Source organism: Rissa tridactyla, chromosome W (assembly GCF_028500815.1).
Source record: "Rissa tridactyla isolate bRisTri1 chromosome W, bRisTri1.patW.cur.20221130, whole genome shotgun sequence".
NCBI lineage: Eukaryota > Metazoa > Chordata > Aves > Charadriiformes > Laridae > Rissa > Rissa tridactyla.
The window spans coordinates 6,142,198-6,162,483 of NC_071496.1; the positions used below are offsets into that span (position 1 = coordinate 6,142,198).

The window sequence follows — 20,286 nt, forward strand, 5'->3', positions numbered from 1 at the left end:
TTGTATGGAGTGAGGTAAACCAAATAGGTTGAGCTGCTTATCAGGAAGTGTCAAGAGGTGCTTGTATTTGATTATAACTATCCACACAAGGAGAACAAAGCAGATCATTAGCAGACAGGGGTAAAGCAAGATTCAGTGATTGGAATTTGAAACTGGATGTTCTCAGATTGGAAATAAGGCACATTCTTTAGTATACAAATGTAGCTGAAGAATATGGGATTGATTATCTCTCTTCAAAACTTGTAAAACTCTAAAATCTGTAATTAAATATTAGATAGGAAATAAAGGTTTTACATGGAAGGCCAGACCAGAGATTTTATTAATATCCTTTGAGGCCACACGTGAATGGTATCACTAAATCCTTACGCTTCTTCAGAGAAAAAAAACCAACAAAGTCCAAGCTATGCTTGCAAAGTATCTTTTATTCCCTCTACAAACCTGATTAAATCCTGTGTGCTGTCTTGAAAGATATTTAAAAAGTAGGTATTGATATGATCAGATTAACCTCACTTACATGGTAATAATTAGATGAATTTCAATTTGGCTAAATTTGTTAGTAAATAAGATTTGCATGATGTTGATTTCTTCTTGAGATGACGTGTTATGATTCTTTAACCTTTACAAATAATTAACTGGCTGCAGGGGTATTATCCATCTGAATGAATGTTGTAAATCACTCCCAGAATTTTAGAAAGGCAAATTTATCTGGTGCATGTATAAATGACTATATGCTTTTGGAAATTTGTTTTTAAACAGTTTTCCTTTCTTGGGTGTCTGTTTCTCCATTGTTTGCCTCTGTAGAGTTTGCTCTATGCACAGGTGTGCTGAGAGTGCTTAGGAGGACTGATTAGTACCAGCTGACACAACACATGGTTTGGTATCCCATGATGCTGGCTGTGTAGACCTTCCATTTAATCCCTGGCCACAGCTAAAGCTGCTTTTTAGTATTACTGCAATAGTGTTTTAAATGGGGTGTGTGTGTGTGTAACATGTTATTTGCTCAATCTTGTGACCTGCAAAATGAAAATAAAAATATATTCTACTACATCAAATTGTAGTTAATATTCTAAACTTTCAAATGTTTGTCATATACCTGTGTATGATAAATAGTTTCAAATACAAAAATTTGTTCTTTGGTAAATAATAAAATACATGCTGCAGAAAGATCAGATAACTGTACTCTGGATTTTTTCACAGGTTCTTCCTACCAGTGTATTGGGTCTAGTTATTCACTGTTAAAATCAATGAGTGTATAGCATTGATTATAGCTGGAATAAGTCTGAACACAGTATTTGAGTAACAAGAAACCTTAATTTTATGAATTCTTATGCCTATTTAATGTAAAGCAGATATGTGCATCTCAAGTTGTATGGAACTAGTAGTTCAAGGTTAATGGTAATTTATGCGTTTTGTAAGGTTGTGAGCTTGGACCATGGAAGTGATAAGGGTTGAATATTATTTCAAAATGTTATATTGCATAGTTCACTAAGATGGCTTAGTGTTTTGCAGTATAGATCTGTTTTAATAGAAAGAATTTGCCTTGACTCATTTTTCTTTTGTTTTTCAGGAAAAGAAATGGAGCAAGTTCAGTTAACTATCCAGTCTAATGTCTTACTGATATCTTAAGGAGTCTTACAGATACTTATTTTGAATTGAGAAAATGACTGCAGATATAGAAGAAAATACAGGTTGTTGGAAAAGAATACCTGTCAAAAAGTGAAACATCCAATAGTTAATTTGGAAGTAGTATAAAATACATATACTTATTATGGTGCAATTTTGGAGTGGAGTTAACTCTATAGCACATAGGTAGCCCTCCAAGGAGGGGGGGGGGGGGGAAACAGCTTTCTATTTTTCTAAATTATGGATTTTTTTTGGAAGATGTGGACATGGATTTTGAGCCTAGTCATGGTTTCATCGGAATTTCACAGTGACAACAGGCTTTCATATAGTTCTCAAGGTAGGGGTCAGACCTCAGTAGCTGACAAGAAGCATCAATTTTTACATTGCATTTGGGTAATATTTTGTAAACCACGTTTATGTAATTCATGAGATTGTATGGGCTCTGCTCTTATTTCTATCATGATTCATTGTTATAGAAGTTTAAATACAGCAAATCTGATTAAATTGTTGTTTTAATTTGTTTTTATCTACTTTTAACTGTAGGAAAGCCTTGCAAATTAAATCTAGTAAAATGTTGTACTTGATAATAGTTTAGAGACTTGCCATAACATGGCATGTTTTTAAACTAGGAAGTAAGGATCTAATCTTACTTTGATCCATTAACATTTATAGGTTTTTGATGAAATGAAGAGCAGTTTACATATTTTTACAATATAATACTTTTCATTACTATTATTTTTATTCTTGCAGGTGGATCTAATAGCTTTTATCTTTGAATGGTATCACTGGGAAGAATATGTCCTTCTTAGGTAGAATTTAGCCCCAAATGTTTACATGTTTTGGGTAAATAGGAAAAAGATATGTAATTAAAAACTTTTGTATTTCCAGTGACATCAGGTTAATAGGAAACTGAATGTGTTTTCTTGACTTAAAAAGAAAACATTTTACTTAGTAAAACTCTTCATCTTGCCTTTACCTGAAAATGACTTACTCATGAGGGCAATGAGATTTAGCCAAATATGGTTTATGTTTATACTACTACTTGCTGTTTCCTGTTATATTTTCTTCTCTTCTATGCCCGCTCCCTGGATTGTCTTACCTTGTGATTACAAAGAGGAATTCCTGTCTTACCTTGAACACTACCAACTAACAATCCCAATAAGGGTTGATCAAGATGGAGCCTTCCTCAGCTTTACTGTGAAAAATGCTAAACCCTCAAGAAGGAGGAGGAGTACAGACCCTTATAACAAAGAACTGGCAGCATCTAAATTATTTTTTAAACTTTCTGCCTATGGCAAGCACTTTCATTTAAACCTGACTCTCAACACAGATTTGGTGTCAAGACATTTCACAGTAGAATATTGGGGGAAAGATGGACCTCAATGGAAGCACAATTTTTTAGACCACTGTCATTACACAGGATATTTGCAAGACCAACACAGTACAACTAAAGTGGCCTTAAGCAACTGCAATGGTCTGGTAAGTGCACATTACATGTTTTAGTATAACAGTGTACTTGTCCCTTTTAAATTACAGAAGAACTACTTAATTGGCACATCTTTCAGTCTTTTGAGTCCCTGCGAGAAGCAAGCAGACAGGAAGGTGCAAAAACCCCCTAAAACATGGGCTGGGTCCTGGGGAAAAGTTTTTTTTCAAGATTATTGTAAGTACTAGGACCTAATTCTGTAGTCCTTTAGCAGGCAACATTTTCAGTGTTTACAGTGTCCGCACTAAGGCTGCTAGATTAGGTCTGTGTGGAGATCATTACAGATTATAAAAATGTTACGAACTCAAGGAGGGACAGGAAAACAGTGGGTCCTTTATGATGCTGAATCTCTCCAGTGAGACATTGATTGAACTGAACACCCGCTTGTCAGTTTTGAGAATCTGGGTTTAGAAACTGAGTAAATAACAGAAGAGGAATTGCTTCATGTAGAAGTTGTCATTGCCATAAATTCAAAGAATGAAGAGGAGAGTAGATCCTTTGCAAGTACCAGCATCAGAAAGTAATTATTTACCTTATTTTAGAAATATCTTGTTTACAAATCATGAACAGTTGCATTTAAAAGTAGGATTAGAAATTCTCATCTCTTATTTTACTGTTGATCTGTTGATCACATGACAGTAGTACTTCCATGGGGAAAAAACTGCTTTTATTCTCAACAGAAATTAGAGAACAAATAAATAAATAAAACCCCCAAAATGTAAAACCCAAACTATTGAGTAACAAAATACTAAAATAGAAGGGCATGACTAGAAAATACTAAATCAAGAGCCTAAGTAACTTATCTAGTAAAAATATAGGTATATATCGTGGTTATTCGTTCTGGTTTTAATTATAGTAGAATGCTTTTCAGTTGTCTTGTTAGGAGTAGACAGATCTAACTAATTGCTAAAGGGGGGAAAAAAAATTACAGAGACTTGCTAAACTAATTCCTATTTATCCTTGGAAGTGCTATTGAATAATGCATCTTGGGATATTATTTACAAACAAGAGCTTGCTGCTTCAGACCTAGATAGGATGCATTATACCCAGCTATTTGAGGTGTCCCTGATACAGTCTAGGTTAATGTTTTGGAGTACTCTTGAGGAAAAAGAATTTAATAGGGATTTCCAGGGCTAAGTGACATTGAAGAAATGTAGTTAAAATGGTGTTCCATTGAGTGTGGTATCACAGTTTGGTTAATGCAGACGTGCAGCTGATAGGTCTGATATTTTGGTTTTGCGCTTCCTATGTAATAACATTTTTGTTACAGTTATTTAAGTTCTTTAATATACTAGATCATTTTGCTTTAGAGTTCTCTTCAGCTAAAAATACTATGGAGAGCAAATCCCCACTTTTAGGACTCACCTCTTTAAAAGAGACTGCGTACCTCTATATCTCCAGAGTTTCTGCCAGTTGAGGCACAGACCTTTTGGCCCCCTTGGAGCTTGCAGTCCATGCCACAGTGCTCCTGTTCTGGTTCTTCTCTGACCTTGGCCAGGGAGCGAGCCAAGAACGGCTGCTCTTGCCTTATCCGACTCTTGTTTTCCTTTCATGTTAGGAAAACAAGAGTGGGATGAAGCAGGAAAAAGTCCATGACTTCCTGTCGGCTTTCCCCATCTCTCACTCCTCATGGCGCTTGTTTTCTTCAAAGAATTTAGCAACGTGGTAGGTGTCATTTCTAAATGAAGCCCTCTTGAGGTGAAGCAGAATCTTTTTTTTTTTTTGATGTGTATGGGTTTTTGCTTCTGTGCCTCAGGCTCCGAGGTGACTTTTAGCACTCCTATTGCTGTGTGTTTTCCCTCTGCTTCACTGTTTTGCTGGAGTGAAGCTGTCTGGTGTTCTGTGCTTCAAGGCGTCAGTACATTAACTTAGTCTGTAAGTTAACTTTAGTGTGGAATGCTTCCCAGTTAAATAGTCATCTTTGGTGCTTTTAGCTGTTGTCAGCTCTTCGGTATTTCTTCCAGGTATTCCTGGTCTGGATTAAGGCAGCCTCAGTTCTCTAGGCACACCATGACTGGCACTCTCAAGTTTTTCTTGGTCATGCCTCTTATTTGGGACTGCAAGTGTCAGGTGTCTGCTGCATCTCCTAGAAAGGCCAAGTCACAAGTATGTGAGGCTTCTGTCATGCTCCGAAAGCAGCAGCAGGGGTGACACAAGGCTCTCTCTCAGGCAGGGATTCTGTGAAGGAGTGCAGTGGTAGACTGTACTCAATATCATCCTCTACTGTACAGAAATTCCTCTGTTATGCAGTGTTGGCAGGGTCTTCCAGAGCACTGAGTATAGAAGTTACCACTCCATTCAGATAGGTCCATCACAGAGTTATTTTTAAATGATGATTCCTGCTGACAAATGTTTTGTTATATAGCTGCTGGTTAGAGAACATGTTTAATAAAGCAATTGGCAGTGAATATTGAAGACACTATTATTGTTTTAGAAATAGTGATAGTTCAGTATGTCGTGCTCGAGACATTTCTATTTTCCAGTCTGATTGTTGGTCTATAAGAGACTGCCAGTCGTATTCTGCATAGTCCTTGATTAACATCTGTCTCAGAGCCAGTCATTTTAAGTTGTCAGTAACTCTAAAACAAGTAGTAGCCTTTAGCATGAGTGTTGCTCACAAGCAAAATTCTAAGTATTCCATTTATACCAGTTGTCCTATTAGACTTTACTATTGCCAAATTTCTTCCCCTTAGTGAATATTTTGAGTTATTCTGTTTAGTTTATTCAGGGTGGGCAGGTGAGACCATGGTTTAATTAACATAAGTTAATTAAAGATTTTACATAATCTTTAACATAAGACTTTAAAGAACACTCGTAGTGTAGAGTTCTAGTGCAAGAAGAGCTTTCTCTCAGTTTCATTATAAGTGACCAGCAGTCAGTTCATTTCCCTGTCACTATTTCCTGTTTCAGCCTCTCCCTCTATATTTCTCATTACCAAGTGCCCCAGAATTACAGGCTGCTACTTACTGAAGCTTCATTCCAGCGGTTTTCATATGCTGGGCCCTGATTATGCTATATAAATTGTCTGAAGTTATGAAGTCTATAATCCAGTGACCAGTCACGTGAGGAAATTGAAGGTCTTGTCCATCAGGCTTCCAAACTCATATTTACCTTAGCGGATGTTAAATCTGTGGATGGATTGCAGGTTTTGCCATCTCATAAAAGAGCCTGCATAAGAACGGTATTTTGGGGCCTTTGAATGTTGGATGTAAGGCGCAACAAAGCTGAAGCAGAAGTAGCTGAGGCATTGTCTCAGCTGAGCATGTCATACTGAAGGAAGGAAGAAAAGAAACAGTTGTAGACTGTCTGAAGAAATTAATTCACCTCAAGGGAAAGAAGCTTGTTTAATTCTGAGGGGAGCAAGTCTTAAAGAAGAAAAGTTTTGGGGCTCATAGTAGTGGAATTGAGCAGAAACCAAACTTTTTGCGTTTAGACCCACCTCTGTCATCTGCCAGGTATCCAAGCTCTTAACTGAGTGCTCAAACAAGTTTTCCACGGTAGCAGATTTTCTCATCTTGAGCTGAAAAGCCCAGTAATGGGAAACACTTTAAAACGTGTAGGAAGTGATTATTATTAGGAAAGTGAATCAGAGGTTAAATTGTATTTTGGGGCTACTATGGTTCCGAGGCAATGTTTAATGTAAAATGCCAAGTATTTCCATGTCGTGTGAAGTTCCATGCACTGAATAACATTTGTGCTGGGTAGCACAGGTGTTTCCATCCAAACAGAAATGATAAAGAAAGCCAGAGAAGTACACTTTGGATAAAAGCATTACCGTACTTGGTTAAAGGAAGAATTATTTTGCTGGAAGACTTCATGTTTGTTTCATGTATTTCTAAATTCATATGTGTATAAATTATTCATTTGAAAGCTGATTCTACCATAAAGATTGTATCTACTTCTGTAGGTCATAAATTGCATGTAGTATGGTATTTCTGAATCATATGAAAAATAATGTAGAATTTATAAAATAACTTATAAAGATTAGAAACTATATTGAAAGAGATTTAGTATTCTAGATCGGCGCTTTTGGCGTTCTTTGTTACTAATATGTATTTGCAGTATAGACTTAGTATTCATAAAATTACATATAAAGCTGTCCCTGTTCTAGTTTTAAGATGTCTTGTCAGATTCCATGATGTACTGTCCCATGCCAGATCATTATTTTTTTTTTTAATCTTTGAGAACACTAAGCTAATTCAGTCTGTTTCCTCGGTCATAAAACCACACTGAAGTGTAGAGCCAGCTGTAGACATACTGAACAAGACTGACATGTTTTCAGAAGTTTCCAGTACTACTACTTTATATTAAAAATGGATAAAGTGTAAAGTCTAGAAAGGTTCAAGGCAGGGAGAAATTGGAAAACAGTAGTACTGTGTGGAAAAGGCACCTACTTGTCCTCCATAATTCAACTTGCTTCTGTGACTGACTGACATCCCCCATCTGAAGTAGGGTAAGGCCCCAGCTAGACAGCCTGACACAAAAAGATTCCCTTTCACAAATTCAGGGGAACTCCATGTGGATTCACAGATTTGTCTGAGCATGTCAAACTGCTGGATCCAGGATCTTATATGTGTTAGCAGGAGTTGACAGACTGTAGTGGGGTTGGATAACACAGGACCTCAAACAATCTGTTTTAGGCAACAATCTTGTGAATGTTGCTTGTAATAACCTACTTGGGGCATTAAGCTTGTTTCTTAAATTCATGGTATTTTGTCAAAATCTTTTGCTGGTCACTCTTATGTCTTAATGATATTTCTTATACTTTGGAGCAGAAGTTTAATTTCAAACTGTTTAAGTTCAAATACAATGGCAAAACTTAAAAATATTCATTTTAATGCTTCAAAAAGGCATTATTTCAGTCTCCTTTTGCAACTGAAACTGTGTTGTGCTCAAATAATAGATAAGTCAAAAGTGTGTTTTAAAAAGTCAGTTTGGATATAGTAGCATAATTCCCACTATTAATCAGGCATTGATGAATGCACATACAATGGAAGCATCTCTAGCCGCATTAATTTTCTACAAGAAGGGCCAGAAGAAGGATCCAGGGAACTACAGGCCTGTCAGTCTGACCTCGGTGCCTGGGAAGGTCATGGAACAGATCATCCTGAGTGCCATTATGTGGCACATGAAGAACAACCAGGTGATCAGGCCCAGTCAGCATGGGTTCATGAAAGGCAGGTCCTGCTTGACAAACCTGATCTCCTTCTATGACAGGGTGACCTGCTTGGTGGATGAGGGAAAGGCTGTGGATGTTGTCTACATAGACTTCAGTAAAGCCTTTGCCACCATTTCCACAGCATCCTCCTGGAGAAACTGGCTGCTCATGGCTTGGATGGGAGTACTCTTCGCTGGGTAAAAAAATTGCCCTGGAGTAATCACCTTTAGGTTAAGGACCCTCTGTTGCAGAGACAGGGCCACAGTTTGGATGATACTTCTGTCTCCTCAGGCTTGGCACGAAGCAGACAGCCTGATGGTGTTGGCCAGAACCACACTGCAGGATGCTCTTCCTGTGGGAATATAATAGAGTTTATAATGGCTTAGGATTTGCTTGAACCCAAATGTCTGATACACAGAAAGAACCCTGACAGTATGGGTATCTGGCAAACCTGGTTACAATTTGGTTTATATTTTCAAGACTGTTTAAGCAGCAGTGTATCAGTAAATGATTTATTTTCTAGTAAAGTCTTAGATTACAAGTAACAAGAAGGTACCAGCATCTTCCATGTGAATATAGACCCTGATGTTACCTTCTTGAGTAAATAGAGTTCATAATTAAAAATACCACTGGAGAGAAGACTTACTGTTATAGTCCCTATGTAAGGAAAGTGTAATTGAAAGCTGAAGTGTATTCATACATATATTTTCAAAATATATAATAGGGTTATATTTGGAAAAGTACTGTTCTTTCTGAAATGTTATACAGGCTTTTTTATTTTATAAGTTGTATGTTGTTACTATTGATTCTATGTCACACCCAAGTAACAAGTGATAGGATAAGAGGAAAAAGGCCTCAAGCTGTGCCGGGGAGGTTTAGATTGCATATTAGGAAAAATTCCTTCACCAAAAGGGTTGTCAAGCATTGGAACTGGCTCCCCAGGGAAGCGGTTGAGTCACCATCCCTGGAGGTATTTAAAAGACATGTAGGCGTGGTGTTTAGGGACATGGTTTAGTGGTGGACTTGGCAGTATTAGGTTTATGGTTGGACTTGATGATCTTAAGGGTCTTTTCCAACCTAGACGATTCTACAGTTCTACTGAAATTCGGTTATTTCGGGAGTGAAGAATAGCAGACAGTTGATGTACAAAACAGCAGCAGGAGGAGGGCTTTGACCAAGAGTACAATGGCAAGCCCTGATCTCAGAAACAGCTTTGGGATATTTAGAGCAAATGTGGAGCAAGTGGTCGTATGGCTAATCGTAGAGGTCTTATTGGAGTAGTAAAAAACAAAATAAAACCCAAACCAAACAGAAACATTTAAAAAAAAAAAAAAAAAAAAAAAAAAGCTCGTGCATAGTACTTGCTTTACAGATCAAAGGTGTGGTAGAAATTTATGATTCATCAAATTACAATACAAATGCAGAAGTTCCTGCTTCCAGTCTTTTACCTGATCAGTAGCTCTTTTTCCTGGTACAGAAAACTTATATAGTCAGAGTTTTCTAGATACAGATACTAGAATTTTTTATTTAGTAAATATAGGTGTTGGAGTTTGTCTGGGTTTATTCACCAATATTTCTATATCTGAAAGGATCCCAAAACTGGATTATTTGCTAAAGTTCAGTTTCAATTACTGAATGTTCAGGAGATTGTATAGTTAGCCTGAAATGTCTCCTTTCTTCTGTAAACTACTTCCTGATTGGAAGAAGCTGAGTTCACAAATGTGAAACTTATGAGAATAGAATATCTACTACTCTGCACTGCAGTATGGGGGGGGGGGGGGGGGGAAATATGTTCATCTGTTACGGAGGATGAAGTCTAGTCCACAGTCTGCAACAACTTGGATTTGCTGAAGATTTGTGGTGAGACCTTTTAAGGAATAAACGCTTTGTAGATAGTGTAGCCTAAGTTAATATCAATAATTTGATTTTAATAACTAGCTCAGTTTTGGAATTAAGCATCTGGATGTAAAATGCTGAATGGTATCCCTGAATATATTTTCTAGAATTAATCCTTCATGTGGTTTTTCTTTGATGCAGTATGTGGTATTAAGCATCTACTGGTATGGCATCACAGAGGGATATAGGGCTCACCCTTTGAGCAAGGCTATTTTGGCTTGGTGTCACTTTTAATGGATAGGAATCGCATAGTTTTGGAACATCTCTGTGAACAGACTGTCACATACCAAGAATATATCTTGCTTTCTTACCACATCTACCAAAGATGATAGGAAAGAACTCCAGAAATAGGGCAACGATATTTTAATTCTTTTCTCATTGTGTTGCTTATAGACATTACTCCTGCTCCCACTAAAGTCAGTGGAGGAGAGCTGGCTCATGCACTGTTTTCTGTGTTGGTTTATTGTTGTGGATTTCTTCACAGAAATAAATGATAATCAAATATTGTTTAAAATTAAGCTTTTTAATAGGAGTTTTATATTGTCTTTTGCAAGTTTTTATTTTCTTATCTTCTCCTTTAAGCATGGAGTCATTGCTACAGAAGATGAAGAGTATTTTATTGAGCCTTTAAGGAATATAACAAAAAATTCCAGTAACTTTAATTATGAGAGTGGTCATCCTCATGTTATATACAAAAAGTCCACCATGCAGCAGCAACATCTCTATGATCATGGTCACTGTGGAGTCTCAGGTAAGTGAGTATGAGTGTCATTACTTTAAAAAAAACCAACCAAACAAGACTTACTTTAAAGTATCTTGCTTGGTTCACATGTAAGGGACAGTGGAGAATGTAGCAGTAGGAATCCTCCTTTTGGGTGATGCAGTGACTACTGTAAAAAAAAAAAAAAAAAAAAAAAAAAAAAAAAGTAGTTTTTGCTTTGTTTTTTTTCAGATCAAGAGTGTAGTGTCTTTCAAAAACTAAGATACTGGGAGTAAGTCTTGTTTTAATCCTGTTGTGTACAGTGGTAATGATGAGCACAGGCTTCCTCAAAATGTGCTATAAATGTACTTCATTCTCTGACTGGAAGGTGTGATTGAGTGACTAAGTATTACAGCTCAATGTTTAGGAAGTGTTCCATCTCATTTGAGGAACCTTGATGTGTATTAAATGTGTGTTAGTAGTATGATTAGTAATACGTTTGTGACTGGAGTCCACATTTTTCTCATTTATGGAGGTTTATGGTGTTTTGATACTGGCTTTTGGTTCAGTGGGTTAATGTTATTCCATGATAGTTGAATATGTGATTTACAGGTGCCTTACAGGAAGGATTATATAGTTTTGATTGAGACATTTTCCTCGTAAAGGAGTTCTAACTTCCACAAAAACATTTTTCAAGTACTCTGACATGATTTTTACTTGCTTAAACCAAAGCTGAAAACCAATTTCTTGAAAGCAGCTTGGAGTAAATCTGACATTATTTTAGAGTACTAAAATATAATGGTTTTTTACATAATAGAAAAATGTTCTAACCTTGTTTGTTTATATCTCAGAAATAGCTTGTTCTTAAAAGCTCAGTCGTGGATAGTTGTATTCCATAAGATTCAGTGCACAGGACAGGCTGACAAATACTAATCTTAAAATAAAACAGTATCATTGTTCATTGATGTAACTTATTTCAGCTTCTTTTGGAGGTTGTAACTTTTACTGGCACCAGCTGACTAAACTTACAGTGCAGATTGTCTATGCTTGGGAGACAGTTTTCCCCAGGTGGTTCAGTTAACTGTGTTTAGACTCTACTTGTAGTGAATGTCAAACTTTATGTATGTAAGTTTGTAAGTGTTGTTCTATCTGTGTGCTTTTAATGATTGCAAAACAAGTCTCCTAACTACTACTGCCTGCTAACTGGTTGTAAAATAAGAATACTAATGTATGTGGATGCTCCAATTTATGCATTTTATGACAGACATAGGTGAAGCATTCATCTCTCTCTTGTAGGGAATGCTGTCACTTAAGCCTCTTGAAACTAGTGGAAGGGTCATGAAATGCAGGCCAATGCTACTTTTACCATAATAATACTACTAGAAAAAGTATTGGTCTATGTCAGATGTTGTCTTTTAGATTAATGCTTAGGAAGTCACTCTCATCCAAGTGAGGATGAAGAAGTGGCAGCTAGTTTGATCATATCACACACAACTGTTCTGGTTGTATGTGTCGTATGGATCATAGGTAGATTCGAGCTATGCATCTTGTGTACATTTTTTGTGAAATGTGCAGTAATCTTTAGCAGTTATTTCTTTGTATATTTGATGCTGCCTTTATCCTTGGAAGCTCCTGTGCATTTCCTGAGCTTTCACACCTGTCATATCCTGAAGTCCTAAATTACTGAAATACAAAAGCACTATTTCTTACAAGCCTGAGGCTACTCTTGCATTTAGTCATGTCAGTTTCTCCTTTTTCTGTTGTTTTGTGTACTAATTCCACTCTATGAAAATTTCTGAAAAACTTTGCTCTCTCCCAAAAGTTCAAGGTCTTACTTTGCCAAATGATGTGCTATTTTAATGCTCTCCTCCTGGGTACCAAAACCTTTTAAATGTGTCTTCTGAGTGCTGTTTCATCTATATCCCTGTTGTGGTTTGGGACAGGTTGGCCAATGACAAGATGACAGATGCTCTCCCCTACCTCTTGCTCCAAAGAGCGTTGCTCAGGATGCCACGTAAACTCATTTTTCTTTTGAGTCACTTCATAGAGAGGTTTCACAATCTGACTATAACCTGGAATATGCATTCTCCAGAAACCCACAACACCTAAGAAGGCTTGTGTTTCCTTTCTGTTTGTAGGTGGGGACATAAATGTTGTTATTGTTAATCATATCCATTGGAATCTAGCAACGACCATCTTGCCACTTAATTCCCAAGAACTGGATGTCTCGTGCAGGTCCCTTGACCCTACCTCTTTTTACAGCAAAATGTGCTTCCAAAAGAATCTTGATTATTTCCTTACCTTTCTTGAAAACTTCCTGTGCTGTATTACCCCACACAATGATGTCATCAGTGTATTGCAGGTGTTCTGGAGCTCCACCCTTCTGCAGTGCAGTCTGGATCAGTCCATGGCAAATGGTGGGGCTGTGTTTCCACCCCTGGGGCAGTCGATTCCAGGTGTACTGGATGCCTCTCCAGGTGACAGCAAACTGTGGCCTGCACTCTGCTGCCAAAGGGATTGAGAAGAATGCATTAGTCGAATCATAGGGTTGGAAGGGACCTCTGGAGATCATCTAGTCCAACCCCCCTGCCAGAGCAGGGTCACCTAGAGCAGGCTGGACAGGAACGCGTCCAGGCGGGTTTTGAATGTCTCCAGAGATGGAGACTCCACCACCTCTCTGGGCAGCCTGTGCCAGGGCTCTGCCACCCTCAAAGTAAAGAAGTTCCTCCTCATGTTTAGGTGGAACTCCCTATGTTCAAGTTTGTGCCCATTACCTCTTGTCCTGTCACTGGGCACCACTGAAAAGAGCCTGGCCCCATCCTCCTGACACCCACCCTTTAAGTATTCATAAGCATTGATAAGATCCCCCCCTCAGCCGTCTTTTTTCCAGACTGAAGAGACCCAAGTCCCTCAGCCTTTCTTCATAAGAGAGGTGTTCCAGTCCCCTAATCATCTTGGTAGTCCTTTGCTGTACCCTCTCCAGCAGTTCCCTGTCCTTCTTGAACTGGGGAGCCCAGAACTGGACACAGGACTCCAGATGCGGCCTCACCAGGGCAGAGTAGAGGGGGAGGATGACCTCCCTCGACCTGCTGGCCACACTCTTCTTGATGCACCCCAGGATGCCATTGGCCTTCTTGGCCTCAAGGGCACATTGCTGGCTCATGGTCATCCTGTTGTCCACCAGGACTCCCAGATCCCTTTCTGCAGAGCTGCTCTCCAGCAGGTCAGCCCCCAACCTGTCCTGGTGCAGGGGGTTATTCCTCCCCAGGTGCAGCACCCTACACTTGCCCTTGTTGAATTTCATAAGGTTCCTTTCCGCCCAGCTCTCCAGCCTGTCCAGGTTTCTCTGTATGGTGGCACAGCCTTCTGGTGTGTCAGCCACCCCTCCCAGCTTTGTGTCATCAGCAAACTTGCTGAGGGTGCCCTCTATCCCCTCATCCAGGTCATTGATGAATATATTGAAGAGGACTGGGCCCAGTACTGACCCCTGGGGGACACCACTCCTCACTGACCTCCAACTAGCCTCTGTGCCCCTAATCACGACCCTCTGAGCTCTCTCTTTCAACCAGTTATCTATCCACCTTACTGTCCATTCATCTAGCCCACTCTTCCTAAGCTTCCCTTTGAGGATGCTGTGGGAGACAGTGTCAAAAGCCTTGCTGAAGTCAAGGTAGACCACATCCACCGCCCTCCCCTCATCTCTCCATCCAGTCATGCCATCATAGAAGGCAATCAGATTAGTCAGACATGATTTCCCCTTGGTGAATCCATGTTGAGTACTTCTGATAGCTTTCTTTTCCTCCACATGCCTTGAGATGATGCCCAGAACGAGCTGTTCCATCATCTTTCCAGGGATGGAGGTGAGGCTGACTGGCCTGTAGTTTCCTGGGTCCTCCTTCTTGCCCTTTTTGAAGACTGGAGTGACATTGGCTTTCCTCCAGTCCTCAGGCACCTCGCCTGTTCTCCAGGACCTTTCAAAGATGATGGAGAGCAGCCCAGCAATGACTTCTGCCAGCTCCCTCTGCACTCTCATGTGCTTTAGTCTAATTTAGTCTAATTCTTCCTACCATTGTTTATTTTCTGTTCTCTTCTGTTGCTGACACGTTGACTTATTATCAGGTGAAACTATAGCACATGGGAATATTCCAAACGGGAACATACTCAGCAAATGTAAAAACCTCTTCTTTTTTTGTGCTTTTTCTTTTACTTTTTTCTTCTGTTCTTCATCTTTCTGTATCTTCATGATTCTTCCCATACCTCTCTCTTCTCTTTCTATTGATTCACTTGCTATAGCCTAGATAATGTACATTCAGCCTGAGCCTCTGTAATACTAAGGCTGTTTTGCACTGCTCTGATATTGGTGAAATCCAGAGGTCATATTAAATTGAATTGATATAAATTAAAGCTTTTGGAGGCGGGAGTTATACATTCTTAAGGAACAGGAATTTAAAGAAAACTGTGCAATTAAAATCAGAGATTAGACAGTTTTCTGGGGGTAATATTTTAGTCTTCAGGTGCAGTTTTATGTGCTAAATATTTTGACATGCTCAGAAGTGAGGGGGTTAATTGCCTGAGGGAATCTTAATTGCTTTGGTTGGATAGCTGAGTGTCTTTAGATCTTGTTGCTCAATGTCTGAAGTTCCATATGTGCTTTGAAAACTTTTTTTTTTTTAAATCTTGTAGTAGAAATTCTGTGACTACTTCTGAGAAATTCTATAATGCTACTTTTGTTCTGAAGAAAATATGGAACTAAAACAGTAGCCTTAAAAAAAGCCTTAGCTTTTTCTTACAATTTTCATATTGTATTTAATTGATTTGGTTGTCTCTTATTGCTGATGTTTAACTGATCTTAGGTTGTCATTAAGCAGAGCTGCTTAAGGGGGAAAAGAGCTGTGATAGAGCTGGGAAGGAAGCTGAAGATAAATTGCTGCGCTGCAAAAGCCTGTTAGGGCTGTCAGCATTGAAGTTGAAGAGGTGGGCAAAAATAGGGAGTGATATGATACCTAGAAAATTGGAGGAAGAATGATGTGTAAATCAGAGTAGTTGGATAACTGCTCCAAAACGTGGGGTTCCAGACTTAACTAGTCTGATTTAAAGCTAAGCAACCAACAGAAACAACTTTGTCCGCCCCACAAGCAACATCCTGAAGTCTGTACTGCGGATGCCAAGATGCCAAAGCAGATTGTCCACCCCAGCCTAAAGCAGATGGATCTATGAGGGGGTCACACAAGTTGGCTGTCTACGTGTCTGTTTAAGGTGAGACAGAGGTTAGCTGCACATGCAAGGCACTGTACCTTATGCAGTAACTTCAAAGACCTTTCAAAGATGATGGAGAGTGGCCCAGCAATGTCTTCTGCCAGCTCCCTCAGCACTCTCGGGTGCATCCCATCGGGGCCCATGGACTTGTGAATATCTAACTGATCCCTCACTTCATCCTCCTTAACCAAGGGGAAGTCGTCTTCTTTCCCCATTACTTTCTCCAAAGTCTGGGACTCCTGAGGGCTGGCCTGAGCAGTAAAGACCGAAGCAAAGAAGGCATTCAGTAACTCCACCTTCTCCGCATCCTCCGTCACCATGGCTCCTGTCTCATTCAACAGTGGGCCCACAACTTCTCTGGTCTTCCTTTTGCTTCCAATATACTTGTAGAAGCCCTTCCTGTTGAGCTTGACATCCCTAGCCAGGTTTAATTCCAAGGAGGCCTTGGCTTTCCTCGTTTCATCCCTGCACGCTCTGGTGGCATTCTTGTACTCCTCCCAAGGGGTCAGTCCCTTCTTCCACTTATTGTAAACTTCCTTCTTCCACTTGAGCTTTTTCAGAAGCTCCCTGCTCAACCACGTAGGTCTCCTGCATCCCTTGGCTGATTTCTTTCTCTTAGGGATGCACCGATCCTGAGCTTGGAGGAAGTGGTCTTTGAATATCAACCAGCTCTCTTGAGCCCCCTTGCCTTCCAGAGCCCTAGCCCACGGGATCTCTCCAAGCAGTAGTAATGTCAGTTGTGGCATACCACTTGGTTGCCTTTGACTCCAGTTCATATTGCAGTTCTAGCATGTCTGGCACAGCAGCACTCAGTGGTGGTGTGACTTCATTCAGGCCACAACTGTCTACTGTCGGCCACCACTCTCCATCAGACTTTCGCACTGGCCATATCAGGCTGTTAAAGGGTGAGCAAGTCTTGCTGATCACTCCTTGGGTCTCTAGCCAACAAATCGGGTTCTGGATGGGAATCAGGGAGTCTTGTTTGGTGCAATACTGTTGTCGATGCACTGTGGCAGTAGCAATTGGCACCTGCTGTTCTTAAACCTTCAGCAGTCCCACCACAGAAGGGTCATCTGAAAGGCCCAGTAAGGTAGACAGCTGTGTAATGTCCTACAAGTCTCTCCAGCTGCTATACCAAAAGCCCACCCATACCCTTTCGGGTCTTTGAAATACCCTCTCTTGAGGTAGTGTATGCCAAGGATGCATGGAGCATCTGGGCCAGTCACAATGAGGTGCTTCTCCCATTTGTTCCCAGTTAGGCTCACTTCGGCCTCCAGTACAGTCAGTTCTTGAGACCCCCCTGTCACTCCGGAAATAGTAACAGATTCTGTCCCTTTATGATTTGATGGCAATAGGGTACACTGTGCACCGGTGTCCACTAGGGCTGTATGTTTTTGTGGCTCTAATGTACCAGGCCATGGAATCCACACAGTCCAATAAACTCTGTTGTCCCTCTCTTCCTCCTGGCTGGAGGCAGGGCACCTCTAATGTTGAGAACAACATCTATGATTAGCAGATGAGTTCCTACCTGTACTGGATAACCGCTTACTGTGGACTGGAGCAGCCACCCTCCTACAAGAATTCTTTTTGCCATCTGCTTTATCTTGCAACTCAAGCACTTGTGCTTGTAGGACCAGAGTAGTTTTTTTTTTTTCCCCGCTTATTCATGTCCTCTCTATAGTTGCAGAGGCAAAGCCATAGGAAATCTCAGTGGATCTTGTTTCCCTTGAGTTGATTTCGCAAGAGGGTGTTTTTTTATTAATGACTGAGACTTGGGTTCCTTCAGGGGAAGAGTGGGATTCTTTCTCCAGTCCGGGACAGTTTTTCAAACCGTTTATCATTTTGCTTGGAGGAAATGACCAAGATAATAGCTATTTTCTTAGTCATCTTTTCCACGGCTGCCACAGTGAAGGGGATGAGAGAGACTGTCTTCATACTGTCGTACCCTGTTAGCCACCTCATTTACAGTTGGTGCATTAGCATTGGATCCTCCCCAAACCATTGTTGACAATATGTTGGAATACACTGATGGTGCACTCTGCACAAACTTCCTCAGCCAAGATCGTTTGCATGGCATTTCATCAGGGTCTACATTCACTTGCCAGTCACCGTAAATCACCTCTCGCACAGCCAGTTCCCTCAGGTACTTAATACCTTTCTCCATGCTGGTCTATTTGCTTGGACAGCATTCGATATCATCCTTAAAGGGATACCTGCCCTTCACAGCTGATAGCAGTCGCCTCCAGAGACTGAGAGTGTTTGTCTTCTTCCCAATCACTTTATCAATCCCTCCATCTCTGGCCAGGTTTCCCAACTGCCTAGCTTCTCTGCCTTCTAAGTCTATGGTATCAGCTCCATTGTCCCAGCATCAGAGCAACCAGATGAGTCTCTCCCCTTCATGACTACTAAAGTCCTTCCTCATATTTTACAAATCCTTCATAGAGAAGGATTTAACGATTATCTCTGCATCTGAGTCCTCATCCTGTGTTAATGCTGCCTGAGAAGGACCCTCTCCTTTATCTGATTTAGAAGGACCCTTTCCTTTTTCTGCTTCCTGGTCACCAGGGCAACTTGTACCAGTTCTATGGGAGTTTGTGTAGCAGCATTTCTTGTTGTTGAGGCTGGAGCAACTGGTGTCGGTGCAGGTGGTAGAGTAACTTTTACTACACACTGCTGTGTGACTGGTGTCAGGATGTGCTGGAGCATGGCCTGAGTTGGTGGGGGGGTAGCTGGCATGGCTGATGCCGCTGGGGCTGATGCTGTGGCTTTCCCTGGTACAGGCAGGGGCAGAGGCGTGGCCTGTGTTGATGGGGGGGGAACTGGGGGAGTGGTTTGTGTCTGTGCCAGCTGTGAATTGGCCTGTGGGATATGAGTAGCAGCAACACATCACACAATATCCACTCCTGTACCATTTTTTAAACACAAAACCACCCCTGCAGCATGTTCAGAACCAGTAAGAAAATAACAATCCTTTGAAAGTAATGTTCATTTTCTAAGCAGCCCAAAAGGTTTCCATCCCCTAGCTCTTTAACATAAGCATTAAAGGGCAAGATAAACCTTTCCCAGGTGAAACCAAAAGTGTAATTAGTAATAAAATCCATCATGTGATACCCAAAATATGCAAGCATAGCCATTATCCAACTAACAATATTATACATTTGGGACATCCTGGGACAAGAATTAGCAGGGCTCATTCATAGGGCTTTAAACTAGGTTTGAAGGGGGATGGGGATGAAACCAGGACTGCAAAAGTGGTGCCCGGGAGCAGCATACCAGTGCTTCTGGGTAAAAGTGTTAGCATTAGGGCTTGTCCCCAAGGAAGTAGCAGGACAGTTAGCCCAGCTGAAGTGCATCTACACTAATGCACGCAGCATGGGGAATAAACAGGAGGAGCTGGAGGCCATTGTTCAGCAAGGAAACTATGATATAGTTGCCATCACAGAAACGTGGTGGGAAGACACACACAAGTGGAGTGTGGTAATCGATGGCTACCAACTTTTCAGAAGGGATAGGCAAGGAAGGAGAGGTGGCGGGGTGGCCCTCTACGTTAGGGGCAGTTTTGAATGTCTGGAACTTAACGGTGTGAATGACAGTGTTGAGCGTGTATGGATAAGAATCAAGGGGAAGGCCAACAAGGCAGACATCGTGATGGGAGTTTGTTATAGACCCCCTAATCAGGATGCAGAATCTGATGAAGTATTCTATAAGCGGCTGGCAGAGGTCTCACGATCATTTGCCCTTGTTCTTGTGGGGGACTTCAACTTCCCAGACGTCTGCTGGAAATATAACACAGCAGAGAGGGAACAGTCCCGGAGGTTCCTGGAGTGTGTGGAAGACAACTTCCTAACGCAGCTGGTGAAGGAACCAACTAGGGGAAGTGCCCTACTGGACCTACTGTTTGTTAACAGAGAAGGTCTTGTGGGGGATGTAAAGGTTGGAGGTCGTCTTGGGCACAGTGACCATGAAATGGTAGAATTTTCAATTCTTGTTGAGGCAAGGCAGGGAGCCAGCAGAACTGCCACCTTGGATTTCCGAAGGGCAGACTTTATCCTGCTTAGGAGCATGGTCGAGAGTGTCCCTTGGGAGGCAGTGTTGAAGAGCAAAGGTGCCCAGGAAGGCTGGTCATACTTCAAGCAGGTGCTCTTAGAAGCACAGGAGAAGGCCATC

At 40.7% G+C, this 20,286-nt stretch overlaps 1 protein-coding gene across 1 annotated transcript in view; it reads left to right on the plus strand.

Annotated features, from left to right (window-relative positions):
- Positions 1–1,863: 1,863 nt before the first annotated feature.
- The window catches only part of LOC128901951 (A disintegrin and metalloproteinase with thrombospondin motifs 6-like), a 175,204-nt gene continuing 156,781 nt past the window's right edge, over positions 1,864–20,286 (plus strand). Inside the window, exons 1-3 of the mRNA XM_054184152.1 lie at positions 1,864–1,960; positions 2,738–3,102; positions 10,746–10,914. Of these exons, the coding sequence (XP_054040127.1) occupies positions 1,864–1,960; positions 2,738–3,102; positions 10,746–10,914 (631 nt within the window). The remainder of the gene's footprint in view (positions 1,961–2,737; positions 3,103–10,745; positions 10,915–20,286) is intronic.